Genomic DNA, 22,159 nt, shown 5'->3' with positions numbered 1-22,159 from the left:
TGGTGATACCCTGAATAGCAATCAAGAAAGGATAATAGGACGGATCCTGCTGTTGAATCAACTATCTGATCAATGCGTGGCAGCCCTAACGGATCTTTCGGGCAGTGCTTGTTGAGATCTGTGTAGTCGACACACATGCGCCATTCGTCCGTGTTCTTTTTCAGTACTAGAACTGGGTTTGCTAGCCAATCTTAATGAAGGATTTCTCTGATGAATCCAGCCGCCATTAGCTTTGTGATTTCTTTTTTAATCGCTACCTTCTTGTCAGGCGAAAATCGTCGTAGTCGTTGCTTCACAGGCTTGGAGCCTTCATTGACATCGATTCCGTGCTCAGCCAACTCTCTTGGGACCCCTGGCATGTCGGCCGGCTTCCAAGCGAAGATATCCTTGTTGTCCCAAAGAAAGTTGATGAGCGCGAGTTCCTATTTTGCTGTCAGGTGGGCACTGATGGTTGCCATTTTTTAGGAATCACCGATGCCTAGGTCGATTTGCTTGACGTCGACTTCTTTTGGTGGTGCTAGGATGCTTGGCCTTTTAGCCGGTATCTCTAGTTCTTCTTGGCTTATTTCTGCGGCGATAGTGGCTATTTCTTTTCTTCCATCGTTTGCCTGTGCCTTTGCTGCAATTTGGATTGCCTGTACGTCACAGTCAAATGCGCGCTTTAAATCACTTCGAAGAGAAAGGACACCGTTAAGTCCTGGCATCTTAAGTAGTAGGTACGGATAATGTGGTATTGCCATGAATTTTGCAAGCGCTGGGCGCCCGAGGATTGCGTGGTATGATGAATCAAAGTCCGCAACCTCAAACTTGAACTCTATACGGTAGTTCGAGGGAGTTCCAAAAGTGACGGGTAGAGTAATTTGTCCAAGTGGCATGGCTGCCATGTCGGGTACTATGCCATAAAAGGCTGTACTTGGTGTAATCATCCCGGCGAGTTGCAGTCCCATCTTCCTTAGCGTTTCTGAAAAGATGATGTGGAGTCCGACTCCCCCGTCGATTAGTACTTTGGTGACAGTCATACCGGCAATAGTTGGATCTAGAACCAGTGGGTAATGGCCTGCGTTTCCTACGCTGGTCCATTGGTCTTCTCTTAAAAATTGGATTGGATACTCTGACCAATTGAGATATCTTGGTGTAGCAGGTTCTGCTGCTATGATGGTTCGTAACGCTAGTTTTTCTTGATGTTTGCTTCTGGAATCTGGAACCACAGCAAAAATTACTGCCACTGTTCCCCTAGATTTTTGGAATCCCTTGTCCTCAAGGTTGTCTTCTTTTTTCTGATTTTCTTCTTTATTGTTTCCCTTGCTATCTTTTCTAGTGTATCTTTCGTTGAAGGTGTAGCAATTTCCGATGGTGTGCTTTCCGTGGGGGTGCAAAGGACAACGTATATTCTCAATGTCATCATATCTTCTGGGCTTGGTAAATTTCCTTGATTTGTCAGCCATTGCCACTGTGTTGTCTGGACCACGCTATCTCTCCTGATGTCTGCTGTTTCGAGGAATTTGCCTGTCCGAGTTGTCTCTGTTGTTTCTATCCGGGAATCTTTCTCGTGTCTTCTCCTCTGCAGTAATAATCTTTTTCACTGTTCTTCTGAATTCTTCATTGTTTCTTAGGTTTTCTTTGCAAAAGTCTTGAAATTGCCACCTAGCCATGATTCCGTGAGAGAAGGCTTCGATTACTTCTCGTTGCGTGATGTCATGTACTTGAGCTCGTAGTTCGCCAAATCGTCGATAGTAATTTCTGAGACTTTCACCTCCTTTCTGCTTGAGTCCTTTTAACTCTGCGTGGGTGATTGGATGTGTAATAATTCCCGCGAAATTTTTATAGAAAGCTCTTTGCAAGTCTTCCCAATTTCTGATTGATCCTAGATTCAATTTGTCAAACCATTAGAGTGGCATGGTTTCTAGGGCCATGGGAAAGAACAAGGTTTTGATGTTATCGTCTCCTCCGGCCAATTCAATTGATTGTGAGTAAATCCTGAGCCATTGCTTTGGTTCAGTCTTGCCATCATACTTGAAGTGGTTGGATGGCTTGAACTTGTGAGGTAGTCGTATTGAAACAAGTCTGTTCGCAAAACAGGGGAATCTATCGTGCGTTCTGGCTTCCGTATATTCTGATTCTGCGCCCCCTTCTTGCCAACTGTCGTCTTGGTGAGAGTAGCTCTACGTGGCTGTCCAAGTAGGTGCTTTGCTTCTGGTCTTTCTTGGTTGCTCGACTCGGTTGTTTTGACTGTGATTTCTTCGACTCTCTCCATTGTGACTTCCACTTGGTCCAAGTCTTTCGAAAGCGGACTTCCTTTGATTTTGATCTTCCTGTTCATGAGATGTCGCACTTCCGTCGTGCGTTTTAAGGACTGTTGATCGGAGAAAATCTCAGAGCTGTTCTTGTTTTTCATTAGGATATGAGGTTGCCCTGAGTTCTTCTAGTGCTTCTCAGATCTTGTCGTAGGGTGTATTTGCTGCTCGCCCTTCTTCAACCTCTCGTTCTGATTTTCTTCTATTGTAGTCGGCTAGATCTGATTCATATTTGATCCAACTGTCTTTTCACTGCTTAGCACGGCGTTGACGTCCTTGTTTCAATTTGTTCTTTCTTTCTCTCGCTTGTCTCTGACTCTCAGTCTCACCATCGTGCCCCTGGATAAATGGTGATATGTTGGACTCGAATTCATCTGAAGACCTTACGTCGGGTGCTTCTGGGGGAATCAATGGTGATCGAGGACGGCGAATCATGAATACTTCTCTAGCGTGAGTTGTTCTGTCAACGTTGTTGATTTCCGTACTGCCAGAGCTGTTGATAACTTTAGTAGAGGTTTCAAAGTCATAGATCGAGTCTCCTTCTTGGTAGGGTAGAATTGTTGTTGTCGTATCGTCAACTAGTTGGGTGCCGTCATTCTTGGGAATGGTACCTGGCCAGTGAATGATGCAGTCTTGAGATGTTATGGTTAAAACGAGACCTTCCTGGGCTCCCTTCAGCGACATTCTAAGCATTGGATAAGTGGATCCTTCGGGCCATGTCTGATAAGATGTTGCCATGTTGTGGAATCCGAACGGAAGAGGACCCGACTTCTCTGAAGTGCTCTAGGTATACTCCGAGTAGTATTCTTGACAGGTTGACGTCATGTTCCAGAGCTTTGTCAGAAAAGAACTCGGTTTTCCGAAAGAACTCGGATAAGACTTCGTTTTGGAAGCGGAACTTAAGTTTGAATCGGATGCGCAAAGCCACAAAACCTGAGTTGAATCGAAAATCATGAGCTGCGCGAATCTTCCGGCGATTTGATCTGTCGTAGTTGCCGAAATAGAATAGTCTTCATGGTGATTCGAATCTTCGAGGAGACGGCTTTGGAGCTTGCCATTGTCGTCCGCCTCGCAGATCCATGAGCCGAAGATGAAAGTTGATGCCGTCGAGAAGATCATGCTGTCGAGATCCATCGAGCTCTCAGATGTAAATTCACCGAAAGCCCCTACCTGGCGCGCCAGCTGTCGATGTTTGACCACCGATAGCCTGCCAAGGGAGTCCCCGGTGCAGTATGTTCGGGCTTCAGCGTATGCGGAACTCGACGGTTAACGCAAGAGAGCCGATTTATCCTGGTTCGGGCCCTCAATCGTAGATCGAGTAATAGTCCTACGTCCAGTCGACGTTAGCCTTTACGTTAGATTGATTGTAAAGTGTTGTGTTGTACAATTGTTCTCTTCAACTCTTCTATCTAAGAAGCTCTGCCCTCCTTTATATAGTCAGAAGGTTAGAGTCCTAGTCGGTTTACAATGAGGGTTCCTAGTAGGATTACTCAATAATACTACTACTAAGATTATATGGGAAGAATCCTAGTCAGGCTAGTTCTTCTCCCTTCCTTGCGGGGTACCCTGTGGGTCCCACACCGACACCAACTCAAGTTGTGAACGGTTGTGGGTGATTATGGTAGAACCGCCAGAAATAGCATACTTACGGAGACGCTCGTCTTCCATTAGACACTAAGTACCCTGAAAGCAGGCTACAACGAGCGGTATCCGTCGGGCACACCCTGAGGAAGAACCCGAACGATCCACATTTTTCCCAAGGATCCAATAATGAGAACGGGTTACAATACCAGTTCATTTCATACATCCGAGTTTCTTAAAAGTATATTATTACAATACCAAATACCAGAGTGTGGAATAATAAACAGCGAATTTTTTAAAAATAACAACTAGCGATAAGGGCGAGGATTCCGTCTAAACCCACTAGAAGGATCCTCCACGCAAAGGTACTCTTCAAGCATCACCTGCAACAGGGGTAAATAAATCCTAAGTACATAATGTACTCGCAAGACTTACCCGACTAGTGGGAATAACTTTCCGACTCCAAGGAATATGATAAGCTTTATGGTTTGCTGGTTTTCGTTAGCAAAAGCAACGCTAATAGTGAGTCCTTATTTATGTCTTATTATTAGTCGTATTAAATTATCATCTAGCCAGTCTATATAAGCACATGTTCTACTTTCAAGCAAGAGTTGAGCAATCAGTTCCATGTCTTCTCCTTTCAACTTTCAGTTCTTATTACGATGCTAGAGTTAAGACAAGTCGTACCGACTTGGCGGTGGTTCGCGAACCAATGTGCCAAGCAAGGTGCCCCGAAAACACACGCCCTGCTTGTACCCCAGGCAAAGCAGGACTAACCCATCACTCCCCTGTCCCGGGTGTCCAGGTCCCCGTCCAAACTTAGACTCCAAGCCCCCACTCACGAGTCCCGGACTCAGTGTGGTGCAAGAACCTCCACCATCTCCGCCTCCAATCAGTCGATCCGGAAAGAGCCTGATCCACGACAAAAGAGCAACAAGTCTTCCCTACGCCCATACCCAAGTATGCGCTCGAGACAATAGATCTATGACTTGTCTAGCGTCCATTGCAACGACCAGTCCTTAATCGACACGGGCAGGGAAAAAGTGTAACCAAGCCATGCCCCATTGGCCACAGGACATAACCCCTTACACCCACCAGTACTCAAACCATACCCTTGCCCGGTCACCATTTTCCTTTCTACCATTTTATCATGAGTGATCATATTTTATCACCTATTTGCGAGTAACGGCAGGTTACTCACGCTACCGATATCCTAAGCATAGCAGCTACTCAATCTGTACTAGTAGGACTCATGGGTAAATATATTTATACATGTAGTTTCCATAAAATGCATGTAACTTAAATGCGCACACACACACACACATATATATATATATATAGTGATCATAAAAATATGGGTTATGCTCTGGGGCTTGCCTTGGGCAGGCGCCGGGTCAGCAAGGTCAGCACCAACAGGCTCCTGAGCTCCCTCCTGCACAAGAATCTCCTCATCGTACTCCTCGATCACCTCGTCATACTCCGGCTCGCCGACGGGCACAAAGTCTACCAGTTTGTGATCTACATGAAATGATGATGCAATGTTTAATAATACGACAACAGAAATTCTTAAAGTAAAGGTACCTCGATTTAACTCCTAAGCTAATGATACCGACAACGGTGATAAGTCATCTATTGTTACCGATAAGTTTGAGGTATGACATTCATTATTATTATAACAACTACGGTTAGTCTTCCTCCTAATGCTGATTTACGTTAAAGACGATAAAACAAGAGTAATAGCTATTTTATTTAACACCACATGCTAAGGCTACAAAATTTACAGGGAGTACATGACAACCTAGTAGACCTACCGTAAAATTTGTGGCTACATCTATCACCAATTATCCACAAATATTCCTACAAGTATTAACCTACCTAATATTAGCTCTCTAGTTTTGAATTTATGACCTAATACTAGTGATAGCTAACTGCAATCCAACTGTACTATCAAGTAGATGGTATTTTTACGAACCTAACGAAATTAGTCTCACTATTTTTGGACAACTACGCAATTTACTACGATTTATCGAAGTTCGACTCATAACTAAAATAAATAAACATTTCTATTCTTCTAGAAATTAAGAAAACTGAATCCTACACCTAGGCCCACACGGGCGGCCTGGCCCGCCACGGCGTGACCCACACGCGCGCGTGGCCCAGCCGGCCAACGGCCCGTGACGAGGGAAGACCCGCGCGCGATGGCAATTATGCACACACCCCCGAACTACTATGTATTCATAGCGAGCTCTAAGACACTATTCCACCAGTCTATGGTTTTACAGCTGCACCCTCCCATTTCTCCTTTACCGCGGCGAAGTCCCCCGGCACCCGTACGCGCACTGGCGCGACGACGCGGGCACCGAGCGGCCACGTCGGCATCATCCGAGCCTCTACTACCTAACTAAGGGGCCGATGATTACCTTGGGGACAAAGCGCAGCGACTGGAGGCTTCACGGCGAACAGGGGCGCCGTGCCGAGCCCCCTCCCCGGCGGTGGTCGCTTCCCTACGATGGCAGGCGTGTTCCCGTGAGTGACAGCGAAGACGAAGCAAGCAACTAAGCTAGAGAGCTCAAGGGACTACCCACGGATACCTTCGCGTTGACGGTACAGCCGGAGATGGCCCGAGCCAAGCTGGCCGCGTGCGCATCGACGCCGCAGCGGCGCACGGCGATGACACGATCGCGTCAGGGAAGGGTGGACTGCTACAACACTACGACCGAGGTGCGCAGGATGCTTAGGAGGGTAAAGCGGGGCTGGTGGTGCACTGAATTGCCACAGGGTGCCTTGGTTGCGAGGTTAGCCGACGGCGCAGAACGCCCCGGTCTTATGGACCCGAAGGCGCGGCGTTTCAAAATTGGGGCACAACACGGAGACACAGGCAGTGAGGTGGGGACGGTTGTGCGGTCAGTTACCCAACGGAGCCGAGGCTGCGGCAAATTTGATTAGATTGCTGCGGTCATGGCGAATTGAATGGAGGTCCCGCCGATCATGGCTACAACGAGGACATGGGCTCTGGCGCGCAATGGCTTGGCACAGTCGTGGCCGTCAACGCAACGAACAAGCACGCACCATGAAGGGGGACAGCGGGACGTGCTCCAGGCGACTGTCCGCACAGCCACGGCTGCAAGCCGACGAGACCCAGCACGGCGTCGCAGCAGGCAGCGCTAGACAAGAAAAACACAGTGCGAGTGACGCGGAGGTGATGGTGGAGCAGGCTGTTGTCCGTCGCACGGGCAGCCAAGGTGAGTCAACGGAGCAGTACCGGGCGTGGCCGCTGGCGGCGCGTAGCACGGGACCCGACGCGCCTCCGGCCAAAGCAGGGCAGGGCATGGCACGGCAGAGCTTGGTCGGTGGCTCGGATGTAGCGCGTCTGTCGCGGTGCTGCAACCCGCGCGCCAACGAGTGGCAGCAGGCGAACAAGGTAGCTGCGCCAAGACCCTACGCGCGTGTGCCTTCACGGTGGCAGTGCGGATGCGGCCGACGCATCGACGCGTTTGGGCGAGCTAGCAGCGACAGAACGGCTAGCAGCGACGATGGCCGCGGTCAGCGCGCGGTGGCAGACGGCCTTGGCACGCAGCGCAAGGCCGTGCGCGTGCACAGGCGCGGCGGTGGGGCGCAACCGGCGAGCCAGGAGGACGTGGCCGGCGCGGCAGTATGCTGGCAAGCCAGCAGCGGTGCCAGGCCAAGCGGTGACCGTGCCAAGAGCTAAGTCATGTGCCGTGCACGCTTTTTAAAGCAGCTTGAAAACTTGTACACGATGCTCCAAAGGTCAAACCAACTGTTCGATGCACAAGAGGGTACGTTGGGCTGTCAATCGGAGTCCAGATATCGTACCACTTCCTAAGCCAATCGCTCTACAATTATTGCCAAAGGTGGCTTCGTCGACCTTCTTTCAAACCTACGCGGAACGACTTAACTTCGAATGGTTTCACGTCGAATCCCAAATCCGACCCCCTTGATGGACTAACTAGCTATCCTTGCCCTCGACCGCACATGTTTCAACGTCGTTCGCAAAAATGTTCTATAACATTTTTGTTCGACAAAAATTCAACCAAGTGACATGACACGTAACATTGTTTCATGTTTCGCATAAATGTTTCAAGTGCCTAACATTGATTTATAATTCATGTTGTACACATATGCACATAAATATGATGCTCATGTGATGTTTTAGCAAGAACAGTACAATGTAACACTGTGGGTGTTACAATGATTCACCGCGACGGAGTATCGAAGAATTAACCCGTAGAGCGCACTTGATCCTTGCGCGGATCAAGGGGGAGCTATACCCTTACGTGGGTGCTCCAACGAGGACTAGTGGGGAATGGTGACTCTCCGATATCTCGGCAAAACATCATCACGTTCCTCCTCTCTTTACTTTGAGCATTTACTTTGAGCAATTCAATTCTTGTCTTTTACATTCCTAGAATTATCATGCTAGAGTAGGATTGAAACTTAGGGTGCTAAACTTTTGTGCGTTAGATCAATAGAAACACTTTCTGGGCACAAGGGGTTAATTAGGCTAACCATAGAGTATAATTATTGCAAAGAAATTTAGAAGTAGCCCAATTCACCCCCCTCTTGGGCATCTTGATTCTTTCAATTGATATCAGAGCCTCATGCTCACGTATTTAGGCTTAACTGACTAGAGAAAGATGTCTCACGGGGATGGACCTCCTCCTATCTTTGAGGGGGATGATTTTCCATATTGAAAAATTCGCATGAAAACGTACTTAGAAGCTCTAGATGTTAGAATACTTAGAGCCGCCTCACAAGGCTTCCCAAAACCTCGAGATGCTACCAACCTACAAGGCGATGAGTTGAATTATGAAAAAAGGAATGCAAAGGCTAGAAACAACATATTTAGAGGCCTTTGTAAAGATGTGTTTAACTGGGTGAGGAACCACAAAGACGCCCATGCACTATGGTCGGACGTTTGTGCGCTCCATGAGGGAACAAAGAGTCAGCATGAGGAACGCTATCATCTTGTCATAAAAAAGCTCAACTCTTTTGAAATACTTCCTAAAGAATGTGCTAATGAAATATATTCACGTTTGAATGTTCTTGTAGATGAAGTTAATGGGCTTGGACTTACTCAAATGCATCCATTCGATGTTGTAAGAAAGATATTGAGTGTCCTTCCCATTGATAAATATGGGCATATTGTGACCATGCTTCATCAATGTGATCTTTCCACTGCTACACCGACACAAATGTTGAGAAAGATCAATGCTCATGAGATGTATATGCACATCACGCCACAAGATAGCTCATCCTCTACCAAGAAGAAAGATAAAACTTAGCATTCAAAGCTAGCCAAGAGAAGGGTAAAGCAAGACTTGAGTATGAGAGCTCAAGTGATGATGAATTTGATGATGCAAGTTTTGCTCTCATGGTGAAGAAAACCGTCAAGATGCTAAAGAAGCTCAACAAGAGTGGCATCAAGTTCGATGGCAAGAAGAAGAAGTTTTTCACAAGCTCTAGAAGGAAGCCAATCTCCAAGATGGATTGCTATAATTGTAGAGAACTTGGTCATCTAGCTCACCAATGCACAAAGCCCAAGAAAAACAAGTTCAAGAACAAGAACAAGGACAAGAAAGATGACTCAAGTGATAAAGATGAGAAGAAAGATAAGCCATACAAAAAGAGAGATGGCAAGGACTTCCACAAGAAGAGTGGAAAGACATACATCGTCGGTGATTGACTCACGGACATTGATTCATCTAGTGGCTCATCCGATGATGATAGTGACTACGAGATGGTGGCCGCCATGGTTATTGACTCATCATCTTCACCGCCACCACCGCCATCATCCTCTACGCATCTATGCCTTATGGCCAAGGGTGAACGCAAGGTATCAAATGATGATGATAGTAGTGGTGATGAACATGCTAGTAATGATGATACGATAGTGATGATGATAAATATGAATCACCTTTCTATGATGATCTTGTTAAATTGCTAAAACAATACACTAAGATCATTATAAAAAACTAGAGCTAAGAATGAAAAGCTAGAGGCTAAAAATGATGCACTTTTAGCAAAATATGATATAGCCGAAAAGGCTAGTGTTGAGCTTAGAGAAGTAAATGATGCTATATCATCTAAACTCAAGGAGCTCAAATCTTCTAAGAAAGAGCTTAAAGATAAACATGATAAACTTAAGTGGGTGCACAAAGAGCTCATCACTAGTCACAACAAGCTAAAAGAAGAATACACCACTCTTAAGATTAATCATGATAATCTAGTCATTGCTCAAGATGATCAAGGCGCAGTTGTAATTGGAACAAAGTGGGTGTTCCGCAATAAGCAAGATGATCAAGGCATAGTTGTAAGGAACAAGGCAAGACTAGTTGCAAAGGAGTTCTCTCAAGTTGAAGGATTGGATTTTAGAGAGACCTTTGCACCGGTTGCAAGACTAGAAGTCATTTGTATCCTCGTTGCATATGCATCACATCATGAAATGAAACTATATCAAATAGATGTGAAAAGTGTATTTTTAAATGGTTTTATTAATGAACTAGTCTATGTTGATCAACATCCCGGATTTGAAGACCCTAGATATCCTAATCATGTTTATAGGTTGTCCAAGGTATTATATGGGCTTAAGCAAGCCCCAAGAGCTTGGTATGAGCACCTTCGGGACTTCTTCATTGAGAAGGGCTTCACCATCGGGAAGGTCGACACCACACTATTCAGCAAGAAGCTTGATGGGCACATCTTCATTTATTAAGTGTATGTTGATGATATCATCTTTGGATCATCAAATGAAGATTCTTGCAAAGAGTTTGACGAATTGATACCAAAGGAGTTCGAGATGTCAATGATTGGAGAGCTTACATTCTTTCTTGGTTTTTAAGTCAAGCAAATGAGAGAAGAGATTTTCATCTCTCAAGAAAAATATACAAATGATCTTCTTAAGAGATTCAAGATGGATGAGTGTAAGCCAATCAAGACACCAATGCCAACTAATGGACATCTCGACCTAGATAAGGGAGGTAACATGGTTGATCAAACTATCTACCGCTCTATAATTGGTAGCTTGTTATATTTAACCACATCTAGGCCTGACATCATGTTTAGTGTGTGTATGTGTGCTAGATTTCAAGCTAATACTAAGGAAACTCATTTAATTGCTGTAAAAAGAATCCTTAGGTATCTTAAGCACACACCAAGCATTGGCCTTTGGTATCCTAAATGAGCTATATTTAAGTTAGTTGGCTATTCCGATTCGGATTATGTCGGTTGCAAAGTTGATAGAAAAAACGCATCCGGATGGTGCAATTTGCTTGATAGATCACTTGTGTCTTGGTCCTCCAAGAAGCAAAATAGTGTGGCTTTGTCCACCGCCGAAGCGGAATACATCGCCGCGAGTGCTTGTTGTGCACAAATACTTTATATGAAACAAACTTTGCTAGACTACGGTGTAGTTCTAGATAAAGTACCTCTTTTGTGCGACAATGAAAGTACGGTAAAACTTGCAAATAATCCGGTTTAACACTCTCGCACCAAGCACATAGATATCCGCCATCACTTTCTTAGAGATCATGTTGCTAAAAATGATATATCATTAGAAGGTGTAAGGACCGATGATCAATTGGCGGATATCTTCACTAAACCGCTAGATGAGGCAATATTTTATAGATTGCGGAATGAGCTCAATGTTCTCGATTTTAGCAACTTTACTAAAAGATGAGCTTGTGTTGTCCCTTACATTGCATTGTAATATACAACATGTTTAATGTTTTGTAATGCATATAGGGCTTGTCTAACATGGTTATGATAACCGTCGAAAAACGTGTGAAGAAGCTTAACCTTAGATCAAACTTGATAAGCAACTAGATTTACTTTTAAGTATTGCATTGCATATGGATGAATGTTGTTTTGTCGTTTATCTTAAATTGCCCTCTTATTGCCTATTTTTTTAAAAAGAATTATAGCTTAAGGCAAAATATTTTTGAAAAACATGAGGGTTTGAGAGATGTCACTCACATCAGTCACAATTGGTGTTTATTTGGATCTTATTTGAGTTGGGACTTGATTGGGAACACGCAGCATGAAGAACTTTGAAGTTTCGCTAGAAAAGGAGTGACCGGACGCTGCACCGGAATCTGATGTCCAGCGTCCGGTCAGTTCACAAGAGGTGAACTGCTGCTGAGGAGTGACCGGACACTGAAACAGTGTTCTCCCAGCGTCCGGTCAGATGGTGGCTCTACGTCCGGTCGATCAAAGACGATGAAGACTGCTTGCACCGGACTCTGGCTACGTCCGGTCGGTGTTCACCGAACACGTCCGATCGTGATTCCAGGGGTTTTGGACCTTACTGGAATCGACCGAACGCTGGGTGGCAGCGTCCAGTCGCTGCCACCGGAGCGTCCGGTCAATAGAAAACGTGCGGAACCCAGACTCTTTCTCAGTTTCCTTTTCTACTCCGCGGGGGACCCCCATATAATCCAAGCGCACGTTGACCTATCTCTATCCTCACCGCGCCGTCATCCTCGAGCCGCCGCTGTTGCCTCCGCGTGCCGCCCGCACCGCTCGCGCCACCTCGCCCGCGTGGCCAACGCCGCCACGCCGCACCTCCGCGCGTCGCCCGCACCGCTCGCGCCACCGCGCCCGCATGGCCGACGCCACCGCGCCGCCTCTCCACGCTCCTGAGCCGCCGTGCCTCCACAACAGCACCGCCCACGCCTAGCGCCGACAAGGCCCTGCCCTAACGATGTTGTGTCCTAGCATTCACATTGCAACCTCGCCGGTGACCCAGCTCGGCATCACTGCACTGACTTCAATTGCATTGCTCGGCCGTCGATTCACTACTCACCACGAACCCTAACCCTAGCCGATTCGGTGGTTCCCCGCGTGTCGCGTCTCTTCTCTTCTCGGGTCGCCGTTTCGTCAGGTAGCATGCCCCTGATTCAATTTCGTACCTATTGCTTGCTTTCTTAGGGTTTTGCATCTCTAGATTTATTATTATTATTTATAAATATGATCTACTCTAACGTGCAGCAAGTCGGTGCCATTGAGGTCCCATTAGAAGTTGTTAGTCAACTCGGGGCTAAGCTCGCGAGTACGGATCGAGGTCAAGCCTCGAAAGTGACAGTTGGCAGTTGTCTCTTGTCAGCGGCAGTTGTTCTCTTCAGATCCTTCAGATGGCTCGTGTGAAGAACGCCGAAGGTGGTCCAGGTGATGAGGATCCAAGGCGTCCACCTCGCCTGCCTGCAGATCCAAAAGGCAAGGCGACAAAGAAGATGGCAATAAGGAATTGCAAGTATCCAGATGAAGATACAGCTAGAGCAGCCGCAGTTGCAGAGGCTGCAGAGCGTGCCGAGAGAGGAGGTGCTCGCAGTGGAGTCCGGATTACAGATCAGCTTACACCAGAAGCAAGGGCTACACTTGAGCAGGTTGAGCACCTTCATGGTGGTCTAGCTGGGACTCTCATGATTGGAGGTCGACGTGTTGCCATCGATGAGGGCCAGTCTCAGGGGGAGTCACAGCAGTAGTCACCGTCAGCAGAGCAGACTCAGGAGGGACAGCAGACCGAGGAGACAGAGCAGGCACCTCAGCCACAGCTTCGCCACTCTGGTCGTACCCGTGCTCCAGTCATGCCGAGGGCAGATACACAGCGGAGGGGTTCTCGTCCACCGCCCAGACCACAGGATCCGCCTCTTGTGACACACATGGACTTGAGGGCCGCCACGGCCAAGCAGGTGCAGCAGCTCAGGTTTGTGGACTTTGAGCAGTGGTTCCCATCGAGGAGGGATGATAGAGCATTAGAGGACTTCTACACACCACTCCACGAGGATTTCTAAAATGCATATCTTAATAGTGGAGCTGTATTTAGACCTCAGAGGGTGTGCAATATTAAGTCTATAGTTGCAGCAGCTGGAGACCACATTCGCCCATACCTTGCATATCTGCTAGGCCTGGCAGACTTGATTGGACGGACATGATTATATGTTCCATCTTGGGTCCGTCAGTTCTATGCTACACTATGGATTGACCCGCAACACAGATACATTCACTTTGCATTCAGAGGCGAAGATTACAGGCTAACGAGCACTAGGGTCAGCAAGATACTCAGGCTTCAGGAGTAGCCCGTCAGGTTACATGATGTTTGCTATGGACAGACAGCGCCTCCTAGACGCCCTCATGGCGGTATGGTGTCTCCCACAGATTTGGTTCGCCACTGCTTCAAGGAGCCTTTTGGCGAGGGGTCGAGCAGGACTCACAGTGATCTCACTCCTACAGCTAGAGTGTTGGATGTCATTATGAGGACCTTGATTCCAAGGATGGGGTATCGCGAGGGCTTGACTCGCTTATAGCTATGGCTTCTCAACTCTCTAATGCAGCAGACAGTGTTTGACATTTGAGATCTTCTATCAGAGATGGAGGATACTATTGCTGAGGGGTTCAGAGGTCATCGGCAGTTGCCCCATGCCCATTGGTCACATTTCTTATTCACAGGGCAGTTACAGTGAGGCCGCCTGAGATGCTAGCTGAGTACAGTAGTGCTACTACAGAGTTCCATACATACAACCTGACTTAGATGATCCGCCATAGTACACCACATGCACCTAGTCAGCTGCGCCGTCGTCCAGATGTACCAGAGACTGTAGCCCAGCAGGATGCTATTATCAGGGGTATTGCAGCTACTAAGGAGGAGCAGCTTGCTCAGTAGGAGGGGATGGTCGAGAGCGACCCCAGTGACAGCTCAGACGAGGACTACCGGGATATTCCTGAAATGCCTGCACGTCGACATGATCATGAGGCCGGCAGCTCCAGTTCAGCTCCACCTGCACCGCAGACAGACCCCACTCTCCTTGCTATACTTGAGCGGATGAGGCAGAATCAAGCACACCAGGCTTGGAAGACCGCTGTCACTTTTGCATAGTTCCAGACTCGGTAGAACAAGTTTCAGAGACAGCAGCTGGCAATTCAGCAGCAAATGCAGGCTCTACAGCAACAGCAGGCCATGCATCAGCAGCGGATCCTCATGCAGCAGCAACTACTTGGATCTATGCAGCATGTTGTGACAGCTATTGGGGCTCCACCGCCACAGCCTTCGCCCCAGCGTGGTCAGATAGCCACTACTTCTATGACTCCAGCATTACAACCTAGTGGGCTTCAGAGTTAGGGACGCCACCAGCACAGTTTGCTTCACCTACAGAGCAGGTGTCCTAGTATTTTGCTTCGCCAGTGATAGCCCCGCAGTTCACACCTCTTCAGACGGGCTTCACACCAGCTGAGACGTCCTCGCTGCTAGTGCCAGAGACTACAGTGTCTAGGAGCCTTGGTGCACCCTTCAGTGAGTTGACAGGGCAGTCTACTCCTCCATATCTACATGTCCTAGGTCCTTCTACAGTTGCACCTATTACCGGGACTACAGAGACGCTCCATTCCTCAGTGGCACCATCAGAGCCAGCTGCTTCAGTCATACCAGCACAGCCTACAGCAGCTTCAGTTCCTGATCCTACCCAGACTGCTTCAGCATCGCTTCCAGCTATAGAGGGTCAGACTGCTTAGAGCTCAGGGTTAGATGATGATGGCGCTCACTTTTAGCTCGCTCCTCGTACCTCAGCGCCCGACTCGTCCGCTGCAGCCCCACCGACCGACCCTTAGGTTTTAGTGTTTGACGCCAAACGGGGAGAGGGATCGAGTATGTTTGACTTAGGGGGAGCGACATATCTAGGGGAAGCTTAGTTTATCTATTACATTTGGAGTTTTTATGTGTGATACACTATTATGCATTCGTCGTGTGTTTACCTTTATGCATTAAACTATATTTATGTGATATTGATATCTACGTAATCGTGATATATGACATGTGTGCTCTGTACTTTGAATTATTTATATGTCATATCACTTGTGCTATGCTCATTTGCTTTGCTTCCGCGTTTTACTCCGATGCAAATGAGCTTTATTACTTGTACTCCGCGTTTTACTTCGATGCAAATAAACTTTATTACTTGTACTCATGCTTATTTTATATCTTTTGAGTACATCATGTTGGCTTGGGTCATATAAGCTTGCCTAACACTTTTGTTCTTATTGCCAAAAGCTTATATGAACCAAGCATGTTAAAAACCCCATCTCTTTCACATACTCGAGGTAGTATTGTCATCCATCACCAAAAATGGGGAGATTAAAAGCATCTAGGCCCCTAGTTGGGTTTCGGTGATTAATGACAATACATGATTACTGTGACTAACGTGTGTTTTGGCAAAGGCAATTAAGTTAGGTCACAGTAATAGAGATCGATTGGGCTATCATGGTGGTCATGCTCCTACGATGGAAATCGTTTCGGTTTTCAAAGGATGGACGACAAGTTTAAGGATGAACTAGTTCTAAGTGTCATTTGAAGTTGAAGAGACACTTAGAGTAGTTTAGGACTTTGTTTTTTCTTTGATCGTACTATTAAGACGGGTATAGACGGGTAGCTTGACCTAGGTGAGTCTAGTGAGTTAGGTGTGATGTACACTTGCTAAATATAGCACTAGGTAGCTCTAAAATAGCCCTTAGATCCAATGAAGCAAACTTCATTAACGTATGATCGAGAGTTGAAAGTGAATAGAGGGTCAAATACTGATCGAACGCTGGCTCTGGTTTGACCGGACGCTGGTTCAGGGTCCGATCAGTTCATTTGACCGAGGTGTTTTCGTCTGGTGCAACCGGACGCTGAGATGTTAAGTGACCGAACGCTGAGGGTCAGCGTCCGGTCGACTACAGTAAGGTTCCAGAGAGGAAAAATCTCGACCGAACACATCCGGTCAGTGCTGATCGGACGTTGGCCAGCGTTCGATCACACTGTAAACACTGGAGTTCGGGGGTAAACTGACCGACGCGTTCGGTCAACATGACCAGAGCGTCTGATCACCCCGCAGAGGCACATAACGGTTCGTTTTTCAGCCCATGTTATAAATACTTCCTCCATTCATGTGTGGAGGTACTTTTGCTCATTTCAACAGCTGAGAAACACATTAGAGAGTACCAAAAAGAACAATGTCCTAATGAAGTGATTGAGATTTGAGAATCCCAAAGAGAGCCCTCATTAGTGAGATCAAGAGTAGCAAAGTGTGCATCCACCCTTCTCATTAGGCTTGTCGTGGTCAAGTGAGAGTTCGTGCTTGTTACTCTTAGTGATCGCCATCACCTAGACGGCTTGGTAGTGATTGGGAGCTTGGTGATCATCCGGCGGTGCTTATGGATGACCCAACTCAAGTTGTAAGCGGTTATAGGTGATTCACCGCGACGAAGTGTCGAAGAATCAACCCGTAGAGAGCACTTGATCATTGCGCGGATCAAGAGGGAGCTACACCCTTGCGCGGGTGCTCCAACGAGGACTAGTGAGGAGTGACAACTCTCCGATACCTCGACAAAACATCACCGCGTTCCTCCTTCTCTCTTTACTTTGAGCAATTCAATTTTTATCTTTCACATTCCTAGAATTACCATGCTAGAGTAGGATTAAAACTTAGGGTGCTAAACTTTTATGCGTTAGATCAATAAAAACACTTTCTAGACACAAGGGGTTAATTAGGCTAACTATAGAGTATAATTATTGCAAAGAAATTTAGAAGTAGCCTAATTCACCCTCTCTTAGAAATCTTGATCCTTTCAAACAAAATACGAGCAAACGAACAGACTGATTATTTACTTAGCGTTCGTGAATCGTGATTATTTGCTTATTAGTAGCGTTCATGAACCGTGATGGCGATCTATCGTACGTACGTCGTACATACTGCATTGCTGTACAAAATATGATTATATACTCCGACTTTTTCTCCCCTATATATGTACACTGTTTGTTGCGTGTCACTCAGTCGGCATGCAGTTGCTGCGTGGCACTGGTCGCTTTCAGCTCGTAGCGGGAACGTGTGCGCCGTGCCGACCTCGTAGGTCAGCTGGTGACGCATGCGCGCATGGTGGGACTGGGGCGTGGATGGAAACTGGAGTTGATCGAGTGGATCGGAGACTCGAGCAGGCCAGGTTCAGCGTTCGTCGTCATCGCTCGTCACACAATTTGTCACGCTTGGACGACGCAAATCGCAAATGCACCCTGGCTCGCACGGCAACGGCATGCGTGTACCGTACCGTAGCCCGTAGCCGCTGGTATTTGAACGGCGGCGCGTGCAGCTACAGTCGTCGTGCAGCCACGCGCGCGCCGCCGTTGGATTGGCCCAAGCAAATGTACGTACTCGTACTTTACTGTGTACGTGTCTCCGTTTGGACACCTCGATAACGTCGTCAGTCCTCGCACCGTCACACGAGGAAATAAATAGCTAAAATCCCCAACTTTAGTCCCTCGATTCAAACACCCCCTTATAATTAGATGGTAGCTAAAATCTAAGCACATATATTTTTATATGGCTTTGTTAGCCGTACTGTTTCAGCAAAGGAACAGTATTTTTCTCTCACAACGAATCAGCGAACAGTACTTACCGCCATAGCTTTTTCAGACAGGGCGATAGAGTAATTGCTATCATAACCACGGCATCAGCATCTAAGATGATGCATTTATAAACAACAGAAACATAGCACAAATTATGAAGCAACAGCAACTCCAAGAAATCCAAATTCCAGACGAATAGCCAATTCATAGAGCTTTTTTGCCCGCAAGGGATGCAGAGATATTTATAATAGCACGATATAGGTACTGCAAGTGTGCGACCTACATCCTTGAAGGAAAAATCTTGTCTAATTACTCAGTCATATAGCTATTGCTATTGGCTGCGCTTTGTTACGTATAACCATGTCAAGGATAGCACAAACAAATAATCATAATAAAACAACCAAATAAGTGAAGCATCTCACTGTTTATCATTGTCAGCTTATGATCTGTCGAATCTAGAAGAAGAAAAAACATGGGAAGTCTTGCTTTACAGTATCATTGTTTCCTTCATGTTTGTGAATATTCTTGTATTTCACTATTAAGCAATTTCTACCAAATAGTAATTCGGAATAAGTACAATTTTAAAAAATGATTAGATTGTATAAAGCAAGAAAGCACAGCTTCTGTTAACTACACAACCCATATGTAATTTCAATAGGTCATTTTTAGCTTTATCATAATAAAATAGTTCCCACTCTGAAATTAAGCCCACAATTATCATACCCACAGAGCTTTGGCAAAATGGAATGAGAAAATTGGAGACATTGCGAGTTCAATGCCTAGAGGACACAAGATGGTTTGAGTGGGATATCAAGTGATCTTGTCAACATTCTTCATGACGACTTGGGACTCATTGAGTTTATAAATTTCCAGTTCCAAAAGAATCTTTATGGAATCAAACACATGGGTGAAATCTTCAATATTTATAGAGAACCCAGCCTTAGAAACAGACAAAATCATACATTTAACAGATATATCAATCAACATCACTATTCTAGTATCCTAGTTTAAGTGTAAGCTTATTTTTATCCTTTTCAAGCTATGGCGATAGTGTAAGTTGCAACTTCAGGTTTGACATCAATCAAGCACCTTAAAAAAAAAGAAGAGAAATATAGTCGCAGGCCATGGAAAATACTGAATACGATGTGTCTTGTGAGGGATTAAAACTGAGATTACTCTATCATCAGCAGCTGCGAACAATTAAAATGAGGCTAGGGTGCTATCTTTTGGTGGTTGTTCCGATTTTACATTTAGTAGTACATTTATCGCAAGTCATTTTCTTTTGGGGCCAGGTGAGTGGACTGGCTTAAAAGATTTTTGTTGGTGATACATGCCGAATGAACTTTACTTGTATGTCATATATTGGTCAAGATGGTGGGCTGAGCGCTCAGTGCATAACTATTTGATGAGCTTTTTTAGTAAACTTGACGCCTTTTCTAGAGCTTCATGATCATTGCATGGTAATACTGTTGCTAATTGGATAAATAAAGAGAAAACAGAGGTACCTTCTTGCACTGCCTCTTGAGCTTGAGGTTCTGATTCAACAGGTGACGAACCCCCTTTAGCTCATCCTGCATATATACCTACATGTATATTTCAAAAAATAAAGCAAATCCAGATTAAATGCCCACCAACTAATCATCAGTCAATAGTTTCAATTAGAACCCAACAAGCTAAGGTAAAAATTGAGGAATGGACCACATCACTCTCCTACATTACTTTTCTTGACCTCGGAGTGCAGACTCCCTGTCCATCATCCGGATGTTCTTGAATCCATCGGCCACCAACTACCAGTAGGTGCTCCTCATCCTCCTCGGCGTCACCAACACTGAGCAACAGAAGAGGGAATCTTGAGCGCAATGGCCTGAAGAGTCCTATATTGCATTTATCCTAGGCTGCATACAAATCCACGTGAGGGAGAAGGCCTCACCTTGGGGGCGATGCCGATGGCATGCTGTGCAGATCGACGACGAGCGGCCTTGCAGGGGCAGCACCGCGGGGCCTGATGTGTGGATCGATAACGGGGACCCTTGCTAGGGGTGGTGTTGGTAGCATGGAGGAGCAGGGGGACGCGGTCAGCAGCTTATGGAACTCGTCAACGCCGAAGGCCTGGAGGAGAATCAAGGACGCCGAAATGTGTCCGTGGAAACTGCCAGATCCGGCGTCACGCTACAGCCGTCCCTTACACCGATTTGGTGCCTCGCATCTTGGATCCGGCCGCGGATCCTCGCGAGCTAATGGCACCTCCAAGCCATGGATCCATTGGAGGTTGGCACTCCATGGGATGCCACCGCGCTCCAACTCGCCGGCGGCACCCGCACCACCTCTCAGTCTCCCAGCGGCAGAGAGGGGAAAAGGAGACAGTAGGGAAAGAGATAGAGCGGCGGTGGGGGAGATGAGGTTCCGGTAGCTAGGCGGAGGAACGCCATGGAAGAGGTGGAGGAGTGACGGCGGCGAGCCGGGAGGCGCGCCCGGTGATACGCGAGGCGCATCGACGCCTGGGAGAGGAGAGAGGAATGAGGAGGGGGTTAGGGTTCGGGTCAGGTGGGGGGCTCTCTGCAAAATCTCACCGTTTAGGGACGATTGACTGGACTGAGGGTTAGTTTCCAAAGAACTGGAGGGCTTTTCCGCAAGATAGGCAGAGACACATGTTGACGCATGGAGGAACCACCAATGCTCCGAATGCTGTGGTGCAAGCAGAATCAAGTGGGTTTTAATCACCCTGATTGAGCAAGCAAAAGGCAGGTTTTGGCCGCTGCACGCTCCACGGCCGAGCGCAACTGTTCACTAGCTACAGCCCCTCAATTGACAATAGTTTCAGATATTTTTTATTTAAAAGATGATTATAAACTCAAGGAGATTAAACTAATATTTTATTATTTCTTAATAAAATAGACAACCTCCTATTGAACCACCTAGATGACCAAATGCAGGGGCGAAAGCTCGTGGAGGCGAAACTGGTCCATACGCGTAGGTCCACTAACCTCAAAAACTGCATCTCATGGCGACGACGATGGAAAAAAGGCGTCGGAGAAGATAAACAGGCCTGTATCGGTAGAAGCATCTTGATGAAGGGCTACGTCTTGGTGGGCTTTGTCTCAGGTGGCCCAAACTAAAGAAATCATGTTCGGCCTGTTCGCTGGCGGGTTTCTGTGCTGATAAATTCAGCTGGTGCTGGTTTATGATAAGAGAAAAACATTGTTGGCTGGTTGATAAGCCTTAACTAAAACCAACAAGCAAATAGACTGGTTGTCTCAGATGGCCCAACTAAAGGAAAGATGCAATCTACAGTCTGTTCGTTTGGCCGTATTTGACTTATAAGCTATGGCTTATCAGCCAACGAATAATATTTTTCTCTCACACCAAATCAGTCAACAGTACTTTCAGCCATGGCTTATAAACCAAACTAGCCCAAACGAACAGGTAGCTAGTAGTATCTACATGTAGCTGAAGCGAATGTAACTCTACGCAGTTCAGTATACCCATTTGCCACCCTATAAAAAATATAAGGGCAGTGCTACTCTTCACGTGCGCACACGGATAAACTATAAGGGCAGTGCTACTCTTCACGTGCGCACACGGATAAACTCCCGCACACACACCTCTTCTTCTACGCCCCGCCTGCCTCCTTCTTTCTTGCCCGTTCGGCTCCAGCGACCCGACCTTTCTCCCGTGCTCCCCGCCTCCCCCCATCGCCTCCTCCCTCGCGCCTCCAGATCCGTCTCGCCACCCTTGCCCCTGCCCTCGCCCCCACCTCCCACCGCCCCACTGCCCACCGACGCTGCCGCGGCACGTGTTGAGCTTCGGTGAAGCCCTAGCGTGTCTGCGGTGTCCGTCTTCTTCCCCATGTCTTGCCCTCGCCCCCTCCCGCTTGCGGCCATGGCGACATCCGGCG

At 46.9% G+C, this 22,159-nt stretch overlaps 1 protein-coding gene across 5 annotated transcripts in view; it reads right to left on the bottom strand.

Moving 5' to 3' along the window:
- LOC136513462 (uncharacterized) overlaps window positions 1-20,796 on the bottom strand; it is a 35,261-nt gene extending 14,465 nt beyond the window's left edge. For 3 of the 5 annotated variants that reach the window (XM_066507465.1, XM_066507466.1, XM_066507468.1), the window contains exons 1-4: window positions 20,195-20,796; window positions 19,984-20,092; window positions 19,770-19,847; window positions 5,253-5,393 (exon numbers count right to left, since the gene is read on the bottom strand). In XM_066507465.1, coding sequence (XP_066363562.1) covers window positions 5,379-5,393; window positions 19,770-19,847; window positions 19,984-20,092; window positions 20,195-20,319 — 327 coding nt within the window. In that variant the 5' untranslated portion in view covers window positions 20,320-20,796 and the 3' untranslated portion in view covers window positions 5,253-5,378. Of the gene's footprint in view, window positions 1-3,857; window positions 4,259-5,252; window positions 5,394-19,769; window positions 19,848-19,978; window positions 20,093-20,194 lie in introns of those variants that run through there. The other 2 variants (XM_066507467.1, XR_010773372.1) reach the window with 2 other exon arrangements.
- Between the last annotated feature and the right edge of the window lie 1,363 nt (window positions 20,797-22,159).

Source organism: Miscanthus floridulus, chromosome 16 (assembly GCF_019320115.1).
Source record: "Miscanthus floridulus cultivar M001 chromosome 16, ASM1932011v1, whole genome shotgun sequence".
Taxonomy (NCBI): domain Eukaryota; kingdom Viridiplantae; phylum Streptophyta; class Magnoliopsida; order Poales; family Poaceae; genus Miscanthus; species Miscanthus floridulus.
This window is presented reverse-complemented; position numbering and strand designations above follow the sequence as displayed.